This window comes from Bubalus kerabau, chromosome 10 (assembly GCF_029407905.1).
Source record: "Bubalus kerabau isolate K-KA32 ecotype Philippines breed swamp buffalo chromosome 10, PCC_UOA_SB_1v2, whole genome shotgun sequence".
Lineage (NCBI taxonomy): Eukaryota > Metazoa > Chordata > Mammalia > Artiodactyla > Bovidae > Bubalus > Bubalus kerabau.
Genome location: NC_073633.1, coordinates 18,977,358 through 18,995,746, shown reverse-complemented (window position 1 = coordinate 18,995,746; position 18,389 = coordinate 18,977,358). Strand labels below are relative to the sequence as shown.

General features: G+C 58.9%; 1 protein-coding gene and 2 long non-coding RNA genes across 5 annotated transcripts; 1 reads left to right on the top strand and 2 right to left on the bottom strand.

The window, feature by feature from the left end:
- Positions 1-1,672: 1,672 nt before the first annotated feature.
- Positions 1,673-10,634, bottom strand: SKOR1 (SKI family transcriptional corepressor 1). Its single transcript, XM_055536815.1, has 9 exons — positions 10,528-10,634; positions 8,106-10,308; positions 6,923-7,016; positions 5,940-6,047; positions 5,292-5,363; positions 3,874-3,948; positions 3,546-3,620; positions 2,968-3,033; positions 1,673-2,489 (listed from the first exon to the last, which is right to left on the bottom strand). Exons 1-9 carry the CDS (start codon positions 10,632-10,634, stop codon positions 2,395-2,397), a joined length of 2,895 nt encoding a protein of 964 aa, XP_055392790.1. The 3' UTR covers positions 1,673-2,394.
- Positions 3,673-6,237, top strand: LOC129620946 (uncharacterized). Of its 3 annotated transcripts, XR_008698940.1 has the most exons (4): positions 3,673-3,848; positions 4,415-4,474; positions 5,163-5,380; positions 6,055-6,237. It is a non-coding gene; the product is annotated as an uncharacterized LOC129620946 (long non-coding RNA). The 3 variants fall into 3 exon arrangements; XR_008698941.1 differs by lacking the exon at positions 3,673-3,848 and having other exon boundaries at positions 3,955-4,474; positions 5,168-5,380; XR_008698939.1 differs by lacking the exon at positions 3,673-3,848 and having other exon boundaries at positions 3,955-4,474.
- A 4,400-nt stretch (positions 10,635-15,034) lies between the features above and the next one.
- LOC129620947 (uncharacterized) lies at positions 15,035-18,071 on the bottom strand. The gene is made up of 3 exons (XR_008698942.1): positions 17,530-18,071; positions 15,418-16,616; positions 15,035-15,325 (listed from the first exon to the last, which is right to left on the bottom strand). It is a non-coding gene; the product is annotated as an uncharacterized LOC129620947 (long non-coding RNA).
- Positions 18,072-18,389: the final 318 nt, after the last annotated feature.

The window sequence follows — 18,389 nt, the reverse complement described above, 5'->3', positions numbered from 1 at the left end:
TGTGGGGCACAGCCAAGGAGTAACTTCCTACGTAGGCCGTAAGTGTTGATCCCATTTTACAGAGAAAGAAAGTGCTGTTTCCTAAGAAGCTGTTCCGTCCAGAGGGAAAAGTGCGCGAACTCTCCCAACCTGCGCTCCTCGCCGGGTCCCAGCTCCGCTCACCCCTAGAGCGCGCTAGGGACCCACGTCTCTTCTCTTGGACCTCGGTTTCTGACCCGGTTGGTTCCACGCATTAAAACGTTCCCGCTCCCTGCAGAGTCCCTATGGGGACTCTCGCGTCTCGAGGCGAGCTCATCCCTCAGCAACACCTCACAATTTACCCAGCCATTCTCTCAGTCCCCTCTGGGTCTAGCCCTCGAATGTCCTGGGACGGGAGGGCTCGGAGCCCCAGGACTGGGTGCTCCAGGGTCTGGCTTCCTGCCAAGATCGCGCGGCGGATCTTCCCTCCAGGGCCCCTTCCCCGAGACCGTGAGCGCGCCCTTGCTCCCCAGCTCCGCCCCGGGCCCTTTGGACGACCAGCCAAAAAACTTCCCCAGCAACGCAGCCGAAGGCTCCCGGGTCCCAGCTGCTGGCTCGGTGGGAGCACAGGACGCCCGCCTCCAGGGTCTCCACCCTGGGGGTCCAGGGCCGTCCAGGAACGCGCAGTGAGAGTCCTGCGGTGTCTGAAAGCAGGTCGTCGGGGCCTGCTAGGTCCCGGCAGCGCAGCGCGGCCCTGCGCTTGCTTCCTCGCAGAGCGCGTTCACGCGCCGCCAGGGGCGGAGGCCTCAATATTATCTTAGAAAGAATGAAGGGTAGGACAGGGCACCACTGCTAGTCAAGTAAGGAGCAGAAATTGGAAGTCAGGTCAGAATGATTCCCAGGACCGTGCACTTTCCCACTCGAACCACACTCTCCTCCCTCTTGGAAAAAGCGCGCTGCCGTTTCCATCTTTTATCCGAGCCCAGGCAGCGAGTGCGCTGTGGAAACTGAGGCCGAAGGGAGGCCAGTGGCTAGGTAAGGCCTCGAAAACCGCGGCCGTCCCCCGAAACTCCAGCGGCTGGAGTATCTCACCTTCCTCCTTGGGCTCCTCGACGTCCGCAAACCCGCTGGGACTAAAATAGCCGGAACGTCCCAAACCGCCAGGACTCCGTGCCTTCCGCTAGCGGCGAGGCAGGCGGACATCTGCACAGGCCTGCAAGGCCCAGGCCCATCCCACGTATTTCGCCCCCGCCCCGCTCAGAGCTCTAGGCCCGGGCCGACGACGCCCGGGCCTCCTGGCAGTTCTAGTTGAATCCGGGGCTCCCGGCAGGGCGCGAATTCCATCTCTGAGCGCCTGGAGGAGGCTTCTCCGGTGGAGCAGGCATGGACATGGGAAGGAGTCAATTCTCAGCCCCTGCGAGCGCTAAAGGGAAGATTCAGAGACCTCACAGGAGTTCTCATTCCTCGCCGAGGCCCAAAGGAGGGTCCTAAACGCGGGGCGGGGACAGCCTATGGCCTATGGGGCAAGCTGGGTGTGCCTGAAGAACCAGTGGAGAGGTCGCGGTGCTCGCTGCTGCCCACTTGGTCAAACACGGGTCTCAGCTCGGGGGCCCCAGCCCGCGCTGCGGTCCCCACGCCCCACCTGTTGCTCCTGTCTCCTCCCCGTTCCTCCCTTCGCCACGCTCCCATCTCCACAGCCCCAGAAAGTGACGGGTTTTTTTTTTTTTTCTTTTTTATTAAAAACAAAACAAAAATCAGGGATACAGGGTGATCTCCCCAATCAGGCTCAAGGTGGTCTCCATCTCGTGAGTCAGTTGTCGCCTTTTTTAAAGTGCTGTTACATCAAGAGGTTACAACAACAAAATAGACAAAGCAAAAACCCAAGAGGGAATGCAAAATGGGACTGGAAGTAGGTCCAGGAGAAGGAAGCAAAATAACTTACAGCATAAATAAATTAAAAATGAACCCATTATTACTGAACCAAGAGACTCACAATACATTTATATCCATTGCACATAGCCACTTTGTCATTAGGAACAAGAGTTTCAGAAGTGGACAGGGAGGGGAGCGCGGGGCCAGCGAAATTGCTACATTGTATTCACAATTGGGGTTCAGAGGCTGTACAGGGAGGAGAAGCCCCTCTCCCTTTTCTTACCCTCTTTGGTCCGTTAAGACCATGAGACCCGATGCCCGGAGTTGAACCATGAGGCAAGGTGGTATTTACAATTGGAAACGGATACTGGGTCCTGGTCTCGGGCTCCCAGGAGGGAGCGGGCAAGGCCGAGGCGCCCGGGAGAAGGGCAGGCGGGCGGGAGGCTGTATTTACATCGGTCCGGTCCGAATGGCTTGTATCTCGCTCTCGGCCGCCGCGGCCGCGGGTATTTACAAGAAGAGAGCAGCATGGCTTGAGGGCGCGTGGGCGCGGCTGGGCCGGCCCTAGGGCAACAGCGGGGGCTTGAAGGAGCAGTTGCCAGTGCAGTGCCGGGGCGTCAGCATCTTGCAGGAGAAATGGTGCAGGGCGTCATGGGCTTCTGGAGAGACAGTCGATTGGGCCATGTTGGGCTCCTCGCCTGCCTCACCCACGCGGTCCACGGGCTCTCTCGCTCGCCTGTCTACCCACGTCTAACCCACCCCCTTCAGATTCAGGAGTTCTCAAGCGAGAAGATCAAAAGGTGGGAAGGTAGTAGAGATCCCGGCCATTCAGAACCACTGCCCTAGTTCAATAGGCCCATTTTACAGAAGAGGAAACTGAGGCACAGTAAGAGGGAGATCGATCAGCTCAAAACCAGATTTGGACCTGGTGACAGATTTCCCAATGCCCAGAGCTCAAGGGGCTCCTTCTCCCTGCCCACCGTTCTAGGATAATTTCTCCATTAAAATGAATTATTCTCTCAGTTACTTATCTCTGCAGACCTGGCCTTCCCCCTCATCATCACTCATTCATTCATTCATTCATTCGCCCGCACAGCCAGTGCCTGGCACCTCTCCTTTGTTCTCCCGCTTCCGCACCTTTTAATTTCTGCTGGATGGCATAGCGTGCCTTCCGCTCCTGGTCAAGTTCGTTACAAAGAGTATCTGGAAGACATAGGAAGTAGCCTGTGAGGAAATGAGACCACCCAACGGCCCGCTGGGGTCACAGCCCGGGCCTCACCCTCTTCTCAGCGCTCTGCCCCTGGCAGAAACAAGTCCCGGCGACCGAGGGAGGGGGCGTCAAAACTCCAAACTGCAGCTTGGCTGAGGGAGGAAATGGCCTGGGATGGCGCTTAAAGGCAGACGGATCTAACCAAAATTAAAGCAAACTTAGGCATTACTTCCCAGGTAATTTTACGCCTCGATTTTTAATTTAGAAACCATGGAAATTGCCGCGATAAGAAGTTCAATCACTCCATGTAATGATGCCTGCAAGCCGTTTGCTGGGCTCGCTTGCCATTCTGAGGCTAATCAGAGTATACAAAGGATATTAAATAAAAAAAATAATTGTTAAATTACCTTCAATTTAAATCCAAATGACTGAGCCAACATTGCGGCTCCTGCCAGACGAGAGGCAGTTACGGCCCGTGCACGCGCTCACCTGACTCCCGTCTTACCTCTGACAATTTGCAGCTGTTGCACCATTTCTTCTCGATAAGCCAATTCCCTCTTCATTTGATCCTGAAAATTATCTGTGCAAATTGATTAAGTGAGAGCTGTTACGCACAACCCCCTCCCTCGGCCCCCTTTCCCCACTCCCCAGCCCCACCCCACCCCCACTGTCTTTGGACTAGCGGAAACCCGGCTAGGAAAAGAAGGGTTCGCTGGTTCTGGCTGCATGAGAAGCGGCAGCAGCTGCCTGCACTGGGTCCCCGGTCCAGGCCAGGCAGGGCATGCGGGAAGAAGGCTCTGGCGATCAGGTGGGGTGGGTCTGAATGAGGGTACCTTTGAGACTCTGAAATTCTCGCTCCAGCTTCTTGCGAAGCTCCATTTGCTCCAGGAGCAGTTTTTGCAATTCGTCTGTGAAGGGGCGAGAGTGGGATGTAAAGGAGGAGGGCGGTGGGACTCAGGTAGCTTCTAAGGCACCCAGGTCCCACTCTGGCCAGTAGCCATGAGACAGGAGTAGTGGAGGGTGAGACCAAATGGTAGGCCCTCAGCGCTCAGTGTTTCCATGTGCATCCAAAGGATTTGGGAAGAAAATGGGGTTAGGGGTTTAAGTTGTCCAGGAGAATCAAATTCAGAATAGCAGAATGCTTGTTGGACTTCTAGGTCCTGGGCCCAGGTGCTAACCAGCATGATATCTGCTTTAAATTGTTCTTAACTCTGTAAGTTTAGAGGTAGGCCTAGGAAGACTCAGTTCACCCCTTCAACTGACAAACCTAACCTCTCCTTTCAATGATACAGACCAGGAAGAATCTGGTCAAAGCCTTGGACCTCCACCCTAAAAAAATACATATGTTCATAACAGTTTATTTATAACTTTAAGAGGTCCCAGGACCCCAAATCCAGGCTCAGAACACTCATATAAAGCAGAAGGATTTTGAAGGTAACTACATCACCTGTAAAATCTGTAACTGGGAACAGTGGAAGACCACAAATGCTTCACCCCCCCCCCCACCCCCGCCCCAACACACACCAGTTTCCAAGCCCAACCCTGGGCTGGGGTAGGGTAAGGGGGCAATTGAGTGTGGAAAGCCCCACAGGTGCTCTCAAAGTTGCTTTAGAGGAGTGGCAGGGAGCTGCCCATGGAGCTATTGGTATCTGGTCCTCTCCTCGAAGGTGCTCAGAAAACACAAAAAATGAGAGACAGAGGAGCAAAGTGGGGTTAGAAGTTCCTTTCTCTGCTTCAAGCCACACTCAGCCCCTGCAGTTGAGCAGGGACCCCATTCCACAAACAAGGTCCATCCTCACCCCATTTAGGGTGAGGTGGAGTCCGTTATGCATTGATTTCAGGAAAAGAAAATAACCTCTGAGACACTCCTGAAATAAATGCCTCCTCAAAGTCTTGCTATTCAGATGAGGTTGAGAGACCTAGATTGTCCTTTCTCATTGTCCACATGCGTCAGGTTCTAAGGATCATTACTCATTTTTCTTTCTCACTGGACTATTCAGACAGGCCTGGCCTTGGGAACTCTGGGGGTGGCTGGTTCCCTCCCCCTATTCCCTTCACCCTTCCACCCTCCCACCCCCCACCTCTGTGCCAGGGTAATGTGTCCAGGGGATTATCCTTTCAGGTCAGTGAAGACTGGTTCCTCAAGAGCCTTGTCTTCTCACACTCACTCCGGCAGCAGTAACACCCCTCTACAAGAAGGGACGATTTCCGCCAAGCACAGTGTACACCCGTTTCATAGATTTAACCTCACCTCTGGCCAGGTTCTCGATATCCTTCTCCACTAGTTGAGTTCCTGTGACATCTAGGGTGAGCCCATCTTCGCCTGGGATACAAGGGCAGGTAAGAGGGGTTTTGTTCTGGGAGAGGCCTTGAGAGGGGAGGGGTGAGCTTCCTGGTAACTGAGCTAAGTTGAGTACCTATTTCAGACCCTCTGCCTTTAGAGGAGACAGTTGCAGGCATCCAGTTCTACCCACCTTCCAAGCCATTATTTTAGGTCACTCAGAGAGTGGACACCCGCGCCCCCCCCCCCCCCGGAAAGTGGAACCAGTTTTAATAGGCTATTTTAGGGCAGGAAATGTTCTTTGACTTGTTTTACGTGGGTGATGGTGCTCCTCATATCCTTCTGTACGTCTCCTTCCGTCTCCTTCCCTTACCCGGGAGAGCCCCAAACCCAGCAAGGAGGTAAGCAATTCAGGAAACCTGGCCTGACCCTTGCCCATTGTGTTCACATGTTTATTTGCTCTCCTCTCTGCCAGCCGCGAGAGGAGAGCGAATGTTTATCCGGCAGCCCCTGAGGCTTGATAGAAAGCCTCCCTCGCAAACCGGAGTCGGTGGAAACCTGGGCGACCTGGGGTCCAGCTCCCGGGTTGGGGTGGAGAGCGAGGGTCCTAAGGCTCACCTCGGTCTGTATTTGCCGGACTTGGCTGGGAGATACTCCTTTGGTCTGGATAGCATTTCCTCGTTTCCAAATCGTCGGCGGTCGAGTGATTGTCTTCCTTATCTGGCTCTTAAAGGCAATAAACCGAGTTTCAAGGAGAGGCAAAGAAACCGTGACCCGGATACGGCCAGAGCTGCCGCGGTCGGGGCGCCGGAGCCCTAATTAAAAGCGTCGTGGCCGCCGCTGGTTCCCGGCTGTGCGCCTGGGCTCGCACCCTCAGGCTTTGGGCCGGGCACCACCTCCCCCGCGCGCGATCTGCTCATCTCCGGCTCCTCGCCCCCTCCCCAGCCCCTTGGAAAAGAGCAAAACGAGCAGCCGAGCCCACCAGGGACAAGCGACCTACATCGCGCGCAGATACTGGGGCACCGCGAGCGCGCGTGGCCGCCGGGTCTACCTGCTCCGAGAACGCGGCCCAGGAGGCGACACGCGGGGTGGCGACAGCGGGGGAAACATCGTACCGGGCTCAGGCTGCCCGGATTTCCGAGGCCCTCAGTTCATTCTCTGAGAGTCAATGGGTCCCGCTCGCACCTCCGCGTTGGGCTGCTGCTACCGCGCACTTCAGGGGTCCCTATGCGCGTGGCCAAGCGCCCCCACCTTCCTCCCGGACCTCTCGACCCAAACACTTGCTGAATAAATGAGAGAATTTGAAAGACGTGCCAGGCGTGGTTTTTAAAAGGTTTAACCCAGTATTTAAGGTGTAGGTGAGCGGTATCTTTGCGATGGAGAGGGCGGTTTGTTGTTAAGTAACCAAAAGATGCAAGTTGTTAGGAGTCCTCGCTTAGCTTCCTTTTTCTTTCAGTGTTTTGCTTTCCCTCTCCCTCTTTTTCTCTGCTTGTCTTTCCTCCTCTAGTCTTCCCTCGCAGGCCTCCTCTGGCCCCGGCCCTCTGCCCGCGGTCCCCCCCACCCCCATTCCATTGGCCAGCGACCTCGGCAGGGGGCGTTACCGTGGGCCTCTGGGGCGCAGAGGTAGGACGCCGCGGGCCCCAGCGCCGCCGCCGCCGCGCTCTTCACGTGCTCGTCCCTCTCGGGCGCGTACACCTGCGGCGGCCGAGAAATGACAGGCGGTTAGGGGGGCGCTTGACGGCGGCTTGGAGCTGCCCAGCCCTCCGCCGCAGCCAAAAGAAAACCTGAAGGGGTGGAGGAGGTCTGCTTGCCCGCGGGACCCCAGCGCCCCGAGAGGCCGTGACGCACGCGGCGCAGCCTGGAGCCCTCGGAGATCGCATCGCCGTTTGTAGTTTCCCGGTAATCGCGAGCGCCCTTGAGGAAATTACCCGAGACACAAAGCGGTTCCCAAGCCAAGGGCCGCTCAAAGCCCACCCCCACCCTCCTCGCCGCCTCTTTTTCAGCATCTTCTCTCCCGCCCGCGCCCAGTCCCCGACATAAATGACGCCTTTCGCATCCGGCTAGTAATTCGTGTTTTAATGGACCGAATGGAACTGTACAGGTGTGCCCACCCACTGTCAAATGGCGAACGATTCAGGCTTAGCTGCATACCCCCCACCCGAACCCGCGGCCGCGGCCACCTGAGAGCCCCTCTCCCGCCCCGCACACCGTCTCGACAGCTTCCTGCCAACGAACCCTGAGGTTCCCGGGGCAGGAATTCTGAGACTCGGAAAACTGCGAGTTGGGGTGTTGAAAGATTCCGAGGACCCCGTACTGCAGCTTGAGGGAGAGGCCTCCCTCTTTTCGGCTTACTAGCCGGTCTTCCCTGGGGCTCTGATCCCCATCCCGGAGGGCGTGCTACCCGCCCGGCCTCGTGAGCGCTTTTCTCTGGCTTTTGGTCTTTTTCATCCAGACCTTTTGATTTCTATCTCTGTATGACTACAGATCTCGGCCTGCCTCTTCCCTACTCCCGTCAACAAAAACACAGCACACGCAGTTATCAGGCCTGCTCCTCCCACCCCCACCGCCACCCCGATCTTCCGAAACCCTCAGTCAGGGGTTCCAGCGAGTCCAGCTCCACAGAGCTCCGAAGCTGGGCCTACCCAGAGCAGCCAGGGCCTACTGCTTGAACGCCCGCTCAGAAAAAATTTCCCGTCCCCCACCCGGCCAGGGCCTGCCCCACAACCCAGAGCTGCCGAGGGGTAAACAAGGAGGCGCCACCAGCGGGGCGGGCTTGGGGCTCACCTTGGCGGGCGCGGGGCCCCCCAGCGGTCCGCAAGCCTCTCGCAGCTCATAGCCGCCGCTTGGCGGGCTCTTCTCCGGTCTCCGCACCATGTCGTCGGCCGCCAGGTCCCCAAATGCGGCTCGACTGGCTGGGGGTAGCCCCGGGCGCCGCCGGGGACGAGGGCTGCCGCCTTCTGGAGAGTCTGTGGGACCGTCGGCGCCGGACGAGGTGATAGACGGGGGTCCTGCGGTCTGGTCTCCATTCGGGCTGCCTCCTGTGCTGGGAGCACCGGGCTCGGCCTCATCCGGGGCGCCCTCGTCGTCGGGGAAGCGGTTGGACTCCACATCCACCTCGGGCTCGTCTGCAGTGTCCACGTCGGGGGAGGCGGAGTGGTAGCTGGAGCTGCCCTCGCTCAGAAAGTCCGGGCTCACGTAGCCGCCGCCGGTCCCTGCTCCCGGCCCCGGCCCACGGGCTGGCCCACCGCCGTAAGCTTCGCGGGCGCTACCGTAGAGCTTGGCGATGCTTTCCGCGTCCTTGACTACAGGCCTGAAGGCCGACACGTAGGAGCCTTTGCGAGCGGGCGGCGGGGGCGGTGGGGCCAGCGGGGCCAGCGGGGGCGGTAGCGCCTCTTCCGCGCCGTCCTCGTCCAGTGGCCCGCGGGACAGCGCGCTGGGGCAGCGCTCCTCTGCGACCAGGCCTCCCTCCTTGGTCGGCTCGGTACCGTCCAGGGGCTCGGGGCCGCCACCTCCCGCAGCAGCCGCGGCGGCCGCCGCTGCCGCCGCTACGGCCGCCGCCACAGCTTTGGCTTGGCTCTGCGCGGCCGGATAGGGCGGCACCGGGAGGCTGCCTGCCGCCGGCCAGAACATGGGAAACGTCGGGTACACAGTGGCTGCGGCGGCGGCCGCAGCTACGGCCGCCGCGTCCTTGGCTGCGCCGGAGGGCTGGTGACCCCAGAACATGGCGCCGCCGCCCGGGCCCGTCCCCGCCCCGGGGGGCAAATGGCCGGTTCCTGGGCCGCCCGCTCCTGCCCCAGTGCCCGCGACCCCGCCACTCCCGGGGCCTGGGCCGCCCTTGGGTTCGCCTGCGCCTAACACAGGGTCATCCTTTTTGGGGCAGAGACCAAAGGCCGTGGGGAAGCCATAGGGATGAGGGAAAAGCGGTGGGGGCAGTTTCTGCAAGAGGCCAAAGCCCTTGCTGGGCACTGGGATCACAGGGTAGCTGCGGACCCCGGCGCCGCCACCAGGCCCTCCAGGGCCCGCGGGGCCGCCAGCTCCCGCCGCCAGACCAAGTCCCCGCTGCGCGTGAGGAGGCGGCGGCCCGGGAGGCCCGGCGGCCTCTTCTTCGCCACAGCGCAGGCTTTTGTGCGGCGGCGGACCTGGGGCCATGTCTGCGCCGCACCCCGGGCCGCCCCCACCGCCGCCAGCACCACCCTTCCCCTGTCCACACGACCCTCCGTTAGCGCCGCCGCCGCCGCCGCCTCCTTGCAGCGAGAAGGTCCGCTTGCGGGTGCCACCATTGAACATGGCCTTGACGTCCTCCCAAGCGTGGCTCAGTTCGTCTGTGGCCGACTTGTCACTGAGTTTGAGGTGTCGGCGCCACGAGTTAAAGTTGGCTGCGTCGGGCTGCGTGTACTTGGCGTCGGGTGTGCGGTGCGAGTGGAAGATGAACTTGTTAGGCGAGAAGTACATGCTGCAGTAACCGCACTTGATGCACTTGGCACGCGAGCTGTTGTAACGCGCGGGGATGAAGCTGCCACGCGAACCCCAGGCACACTCGTGCACCACATCGAAGGCGAAGTTCTCGGGCAGCTTGGGTGGCTTGTGCTCGCCGAGGAACGACTTGCACAGGCGTTCGGCCTCACGCTTGGTGATCATGCCGCAGCGGCGCGACGAGATGGGCATGGCCCCTGCCCGACGCAGAATTTCCAGCTGCACCGGTGTGCACTGCACGCACGTGATGCCCAGGGCCACGCGGCGGTTGTGTATCTCATTGTAGCTGTAGTTCTTGAGGAGGGTGTTGGAGATTTGCGCCAGGCATAGGCGCTCCTGGCCGTCGATGACCAGGGACACGATAGGCACCCCGTACAACGACGTCTCGCCCACCTGGTTGGGTTTGAGAGCGCTGGAACCCGAGTAGGGCTGCAGCTCCTGCTTGGAGTTGGGAGAAGAGTTTCCCTCGCGCCCCGGCCCCAGCTGAGTGGTGAGAGCCTCCATGCCGCCGCTCCTGCGAAACAGAGAAAGCAGAGAGCCGATGAGCCATTTTCAGCGCCAACGCCACTCGGGCCCGCCCAGCAGGGCGCGCAGAGTCGGGCGCGCAGGGAAACTTGGCAATGGGGAGTCCTAGCTCATTCGCCCCCTGGACGGGCCTTTTGTTATTCAGACGCGTGCTGGCGCTGAAACAAAAGCCCCCGGGGTTTGGAGGAGGAGTAGGGGTAATTGAGACCTCAGGAATGCCTGGGTAGCTAGGAACCCGATCCCGTTTTCGGGCTGGGGAGGCAGTGGGGCCCAGAGACGGCGAGTGACTTGCCCAAGGCCACACAGCAAAGCCATTGCCAAACCCAGGCTTCCTGGTGCCCAGATGCGTAAGACTTCGGCCACCCTCGCAGCCTGCCCTATCCGCCCGGGTCCCGAAGCTCGGACTTCGGGGACAGGCCGCCCCTCTGCTCAGTCGCGCATGCACGCGGGCGGGGGCAGCGCTGGGAGGAATAGGGAGGGGGGGAGGGGCGGTCACTGCCCATCTCCAGACAGCAGGGGGCGGGGCGGGGGGGGGGTGTGGGTGGTAAGGAGAAGGAGGAGGGTCTAGAGGCCGTGAGGGAGGCGGAGAGAGACAGAGACGGCCGCTGTTCGCGGTGCTGAACCCGACTCTCTCCAAAGCTCGCCGTGAGCGCCCAGCACTGGAGCTGCCCTCACTGCACCCAGCTCCATGCAGTTGGCTCCGCGGGATAACAGGACTGCTTTCCCCAAACACAAGCTTTTCCTCTTACACCCGGAACCCCGCGTTCGTTGAGCAGAAAGATTCCGGCTGGAAATATAAACCGTTTTCTTTCCAGCCATCGGTGGGATCCGGGTCAAGCAATTCCTAACCACATTTCCTGCATTTTTAAGCTGCGGTCTAGACCCAAGCTGGTTTCCCTCCGGGTCAGCACGCGGGACGAAGAGGTTCTCAAGGAAGTTTCTCAGAAGCCACTTCTTTGCTTGTAACCGCCAGCCGCCTAAGTTTTCCTCCTTCAAATATACCTTTCCCACTCAGGCCAAACGCAGTCTCTAGGTTCTGAGCTTCCTTTTTGGGGGACATCCTCCCCCCCCTTTTTTTGGAGCATCCTTCATACGGAGTTGTCCTGACTCATACGGGCTGAGAGGAATCCTGACCCATCTCTGAAGCCACCCTAAGGCTCCAGGTCAAAAGTTACTTCTGGTCCCCAGCTTTACTCTCTGGCCGAGATAGGGAGGCAGTCGCTCTGTGGACAGCGGCAGCGGGAAGGACACGAGGACTGATGCTTGGGGCCCCCTAGATGGCCCAGCCCAACCACGTGTCCTCAGACAGGGAAGGCTCACACTGGGCCCACGGCTGCAGGCAGTCCTGCGGCCCAGACAGCCCAGTCCTGAGGGCTCCTCCTCTAAACTCAGCAGAAACTGACAAATCCATTTTCAAAGGGCAGCTCCAGCCAGACAGGGCATCCGAGCTCAAAAGCCTGGGATCTTCTCTCCCTCTGCCTCTCTCCCTCCTTCATCTGTCGATCTTATCTGTCCCTGAGCTGTCTGTATCTCCCTGCTCGCTCCTCTTTCTCCCATCTGTCTTCATGCCTTCTTCAAGTATCAAGCTATTTATCTGTTATCTGTTTCATCTTTATCTCCGTGGATCAAAGTGAAACTAGTTGACCCTTCTTTTGCGTCGAAGTCCCTAGCAACGTTTTAGGAGGCAAAAGCACTGAAAAAACTCCTCGGCTGAGGTATCAGCAAGAAAAGCCCCGCACCCCCCTCCCGAAGGGTCTTCAGGCTGGCTAGGGAGGTGGAAGGGGGGTGCCGCGGCTCTGGGAAATGAAGACGTCTTCCCGAAATCGGCAAGTGTGCCCTGCCCGCATGCAGTGAAGGCATAGCCCTGAGCCGAGCGCGTCTTCTCCAAACTGAGGGTCGGGAGTCCCTTCGGGGTCTTTCCGAGTGGGAGGAGGGGACTCCGGACCCCGGAACCAGGAGAAGGAGGACCCTAGGAACGGAACCGAATTTCAGAAGCTAGGGCAAAGCGCTGTGCGCAGCGACAAGGAGCAGCGGCCAGGGCGGCTCTGGGAGCCCTCGCCGGCTCCTGGGGCTTGAGGGGTGAGATTGGAGAGGGCGACGAGGAGAGAGTCAGGCAGCGCAGAGAGTGAGGCGATGAAGTCTTGAGGTCTAATAATAAAAACAACCACAAGAACCCGTATCGGAACTAAACGAAAAAAGCTGTAGAGACAAGGCGCGGGGTCAGCCAGCTACCGGGCGCGGGTACTCACCGTGCGGCGGCGGCTGGAGCCGGGCGAGCGGTGAACGGAGGTGCGCGGCGGGCGGAGCGGCGGGCGGGAGTCGGGGATCCGCCGGGCTCTCCGGGTGACGGCGCGGCCCCTCCCCGCGCGCGCGCACAGCCGCGCTCCCGGGCTCCCCGCTCTCACACCCGCGGCCCCACTGGCCCCTCCCGCGCGGCGCAGGCTCTCAGCAGGCGCAGGGCTCCAGGGTCTCGGGCAGAGAGATGTGTGCCCTGTGCGGTTGCCCCTGAGGCCCTGGACGGGCCCGGCGCGGAGGCCGAAGCCTGGAGAGCATAGCGCGGCGACTGGCAAGGCGCGGGGACAGCCCGAGTGGCGAGGCCAGCGCGGGGCGGGCGCGCCTGACATCTGCGAGCCGGGGCGCCACACCCACCGCCCGTGCAGTCACTCGCGCCCTCCCGGGGTCCGATAGCTAGCCCGCGGGCCACGCGCCTGGCCCCGCCGCCTTCCCGCAGCTCCCGGGTCTGGGCGCCCCAGGTAAGCGGCCACACACCTGTTTCCTGAGCCCCGCACCAGCAGCCCAAGCTCGCTAAGGGGACCGGGAGGAAGGAGGAGCCCGGGGACACAAAGTTTGCCCCCAAGAGCAAAGTGGGGGAGGGCCCAGCTCTCCAGGCTAAGGGGCAAGAAGCTAGACTAAGGGCTAAGGAAGACTCAGAAGGAAAGAGCTTGAGAATGCATACCGCACTCTCGGGCCAGGGAGGTGACCCTGGGAAGTCGGAGCAGAGATCAGGGTGTGAGGTGCCAGGGGATAGTAGCCGGGAAGGGGCAGAACCAACTCGCCCAGGCTTCTGACTTGGATGCACTGGTGTCAGGACAGCCTCCTCTCTCCTTCACTGAGCTGTGGGCTCGGGAACTGGGTTTAGGGGGGTCCTAGGCCTTTAAACCCTCCCACCCCCCCACCCCCCACTAACACCAACCAGCCCAGGGCAGGAGCCAAGTCATCACTGGGTGATATCTGGGGTCAACTACTAGTTGAAAGCTAGATCCCTCCCTAGCTCTCCTGTTAACTCAGTTTCCTGGTGGTGGGGGTCTAGCCCCTGATGCTGCAGACCCTCCCTGGCGTCTTCTGTCTTCGAAGAGCTCCATTTCTTTCCACCCCTTAACTTTTCTGTCGATTTTTGTCTTCACCGTTCTTTCCCCCCACTGACTCAGTAGGTCCGGTTTTCTCCCTCTCTCTCAATCTCCGTCGTTCCTTATTTGAGTTACCAGTTGTACTCCCTCCCTTTTTACCCGCACCCGGACACCCCCTTGCCCCCCACCCCTCAGTGGCATTAAGTGTCCTTAATGGACACGTTAATTAAACTGTAATTAATCATACTGTCCAGTCCAAGTTTGAACAATTACCCTAATCAAACAGAAGTTAATAATGGCAGGCATGGCCCGGGGCGCGGCGGGCTGCCCGCGCAGGGGGCGCAGCGGCCGCGGCAGCTCCTGACACGGGCAGCAGCGGCGATCGCAGCCAGTCCTTGGAACCCGGGCGGTGCCATAAATCTTCCGCGGCCAGCGGCGCCCGGTCGCCCTCGCCCCCGCCCTCTCGTCTTCCCTCTCGCTCTGGGTTTCAGGCCCTCTCCCCTCCTACGCTCCGGCTCCTCTAGGGTTCATCTCCCCTTCTCCTGCACTTCTTCCCTGTGATTTTCTCTTCTCCGCGGGTTCGCAGGGGTCTTGGGAAATGCTTCTGGGGGGTGGGAGCAGATCGCCCAGGCCTACCCTCGGAGAGAGGGGACGGCCAGGCCGTATAACTGGCTTGCCCCCCGCTCCTCGCGTGTTTTCCGGGGCTACGAAACAACCCCACCACAAGTTTGAGGGCTTAGTCTCTGCTGCGGGGTCTCTTCTAGAGGGGTTCTTGCTCTTTCACCTTTATCAACTCCCGCCTTTCTCTCTCTCTGGTATTTCCTTGCCTTTCTCTCTTTCCTCCCGGAGCCTGCTCAGCCCCCTTTCTCTGTCCGAATCTTGTCCCTCCGCTGGCGCGTCTTTCCCAGGCTCTACCTCTATCCCGCTCTAACTCTGCGCATCTCCACCCCCGCACCCGCCATCCCACTTCCCTCCAAGGAAAACAGGAACCTATTTTCTGTCCCAGTCCAAGAGCCGTCCCCCAGACTCCACCCCTCATCCCCCTCCCTTGGCCGGCCTCCTCACCCCATAATTACAATCCCGTTCGGTAATTATTCTTAGCCTCCTGATGATTTTTTAAAAGGCATCTCAGAATTCGGTGTGATGGTGACAACGACCCTGGAGCCCGGACGCCCTCAGGGTGGCGGGGGTTGGAGTGGAAAGACGATGGGGAGGATCCCCTTGAGCTGGGCCTGTCTCTCCCACCTCTATTGTACTGCGATGGCCAGCAGTGCCTCTGGGGATGGCCTCCAGGGCACTCCTGGCAGCCGGGCCGCGCGGTCCCGGGGGACTTCTTAGACAAAAGTTCCCTTTGCGGATGCAGCACCGTGGGGTGCGGGGGAAGGGGATGCAGGTTGACCCCTGCGTCTCCGTTCAGCACCAATCCGCGGACAGCTCCCTGCGCCCTCTCTGACTTCGAAGATCCACCCTGCTCTTCCACCGGGTCTGAAGCAGAGAAAGACTTAAACGCATATGGGCGAGGTTGGGGAAGCAGCGCCGCTCGCTTGAGAGATGGTAATCTCCGAGGAGGGTTCTTGGGTCGGGCCTGGACTCTGCGCTGGACCAGCGTACAGTTGGTTATTTAGTATCACAGCAAAGAGCATCTCAGTTGGCAGAGCCCTTTCTCACAACGACCCTGGGAATAGGTAAAGATCATTTATTCCCATTTTACAGGTAGGAAATCGAGGGTCAGGCAGTGGAAGCCAACTCACCCAGGCTCCTCAGTCAATAAGGGATGCAGGCTGATCTCCCAGACCCCAAATATTGCACGCTGCTTGGAGGGCCTCGTTTAATGAACGGAAGATAAGTACCGCGCAGCTCACGAGGAGCTTTTAGGGTCGCCCTCGCAACACTCCGCGAAGAGGAAAACAGGCCTAACAAAGCCAGGTGACTTGCTCAGATGCAGGCAGCCAGTGTGGGGCAGCGCTGGGACTTGAACTCAGGCTCAGACGGGGGAGGGCGGCATCCCTCTTGCTCACAGGGGGCTCTGAGTCCTGCAGCTCAGTCCAGCGCCCGGGGAGTGCGCTCGAGTCAGTGCCCTTGGCCTTTCTGACCCCCACTGGCGCGGATTCTATTTTACCCACTGCTGGGTGCACCAGGGTCGGAGGGCCAGGATCAGGGACGCGCCTGGCGTGCACCCCACCAGCCCCCGCCGGGTCCATGCTGCCTCTGAGTCCCTGGCGTCGCGTCCACGTAGCCCGGCGTCCCCGTGCCCATTCCAGCTCTGTCTTGGGCTGCGGCCGCGCCTCCTCCGCAAGCACATATCTTTTACCAGTTGAATTAACGGCAGTTTTCGTCAGTTAATTAGGTTTAATTTACATAATTAGTACAGTATAAAGAGGATTGGGGATAATCATGGGGTACGTAGCGCTTACTGTGTAAACACGTATTCTGAATTAAAAATCAGATGTAATTAAGGCGCGCAGGCCCTGTTTAGGCAGGGTTTTAATTGTAATGAATTTCTAATTAACACTCAATGATTGCCAAATGCAAAGGGCTGTAAAATTTTCTTGTAGTTTTGCTAATTTATTGTTTACTTAATATCTGGATATTAATCCGACGGCCAGATAGGCCCTAGCCCCGCCCGGCTGCCAGCTCGAGCAAATGAAGGTGGCTGGGCGGGTGGGGCCTGCTGGCCGCATCAGCATACAGAGGTGAGGTCGTGTGGGAGGCGAGGGGGCCACAGAGCCTGCGCGAAGGTGCTCAGACGTGTCTACCTGGCTCCGTGTGGGGACAGCAAAGCGAAGGTGCTCAGACGTGTCTACCTGGCTCCGTGTGGGGACAGCAAGACTGAAGCTCCCGCCTTGTTGGGGTGGGACTGGCTGGAAGCCACACACTCTGGGTTCCTGCGGCCCAGACCGGGTTCCTGGGAATCAGAGGCCAGGCCAGCACTCCTCCCAACGAAGGACTCCTGGGGACATCAAAAGGAGGGAGGAAGGTCTCCATCTAGATCCAATTCTACTGACCACTTGAGTAACCATGGACCCTGACTTGGCCTCAATATGTGCATCTGTAGCATGGGCACACTGGCCCTGAAGGGTTGACTCAGAGGCCCAAGAGCACTGTAGAGGAACATCTTTTTTTGTGGAGCCTTGAGGGGATGGGACCCTGCTTGAGTGTAGGTGGCTTAAGCTTGGGGAAGGGGCAGTGCCAGGATAACTTAAAATGGTATGAAGGTTGCAGGGTCCCGCTGTGCCCACTCTGGGGCTCTCTCTGCACTTGGGCATGAAAATTAGGCTGGGAGGGACTGAGGAGGGAGCCCAGGACAGACTTATTTCCCCAACTAGACAGAGATCCCCAAGGCCTGAACAGAGGTATTTTGAAAGAGGAAGGGTGAGTAGTTCAGCTGGCCGCAGGACTCTTCCCTCAGCCCCAAATCTCTAGTTCGGTTCCCAGCTGCATCCCCTATGTCAGCCCTAGCTTGGCCCCAAGTCTCTTTCCAAAGTTCTTAGCACAGGAGAGACTCTGTAGACACTTCAAAATTTCCTATAAACCCAAGGAATACATAAGAAGAAAATTCAATGGCCCTGGAGGTTTCTGCCCCATAGAACAGCCTACCTTGCTTTCTCTCCCCAGTGCCTGCCTTGCAGAGGCCTCAGAGACCTCTCCTGGACACCCCACTGAGCCTCCTCTAAGCCTGTCTGCTTGCTTGGACCCCTCACTCCTGTCTGTCTGATGCTATTTTGTTTTCATCCTTGGATTGTTCACTGGTTAATAGTTCCTGATTTCTTTGTGGGTGTCTTCTGTCTCTCCCACTGGAACGTTTTGTTTGCTATCGTATTGCCAGGGCTTAGAACAAGGCCTAGTACATAGTTGTCGCTCACCATGCTTGCTCAATGAATGAGTGAACGGTATTTGAGTGGAAAGGCTGTGAGCTGGGTTGGCCATTGTGATGGAATGGTGCCCTCGGTGTCTAGTGGCCAGTCTGGTTCTTCAAGGAAGAGTTGAAGGTTCTGTGATCTATGGTGATGTCCAGGAGGATATTCAAAGAAGGCATGGCACCCCACTCCAGTACTCTTGCCTGGAGAATCCCGTGGATGGAGGAGCCTGGTGGGCTGCAGTCCATGGGGTCGCGAAGAGTCGGACACAACTGAGTGACTTTCCTTTCACTTTTCACTTTCCTGCGTTGGAGAAGGAAATGGCAACCCACTCCAGTGTTCTTGCCTGGAGAATCCCAGGGACGGGGGAGCCTGGTGGGCTGCCGTCTATGGGGTCACACAGAGTCGGACACGACTGAAGTGACTTAGCAGCAGAAGGAGGATATTGGGATTCTCGCCTCCCACACGGATTCAAGCAAGGCTACTCAGGCAGAGCCTGTGAAGGCTGCAGGCTGCTTCTCGTAGAAGGAGGAAATGAGCTCTGGGAGGCAGGTGGGGAGCTGCTGGCAGGTTTACTGAGTACTCACTGATAACAAGGGTTTCCTTCCCAGGGCCTCCTCCACACATGATCGGGGGAGGGCTGGGAAGAGAACGGACTCTGGACTCAGCAAGGCTTGGGTTCAAATCCTAGGTCTGCTCTGGTTGAGTCTCCAAACTTGAATCTGTAAAATAGTTCCTGGCCTTACCGGGTTAGGGCTATTCAGGGTCTCACAAAGATGTCATAAGAATTAAATAAGGTGCTGAGTGTATGGCATATAGCACAGTCTTGGACTAGACTGAGCACCTTTTGAGCAGGGATTCACTCT

Coding starts and splice junctions, on each gene's coding strand:
- SKOR1 (XM_055536815.1), bottom strand. CDS start 10,634: ATGGCTTTGCTGTGTGGCCTTGGGCAAGTCACTCGCCGTCTCTGGGCC. Junction 10,309..10,527: donor GCTACCCAGGCATTCCTGAG/GTCTCAATTACC, acceptor TCTGTTTCGCAG/GAGCGGCGGCATGGAGGCTC. Junction 2,490..2,967: donor CATCCAGCAGAAATTAAAAG/GTGCGGAAGCGG, acceptor CTGTCTCTCCAG/AAGCCCATGACGCCCTGCAC.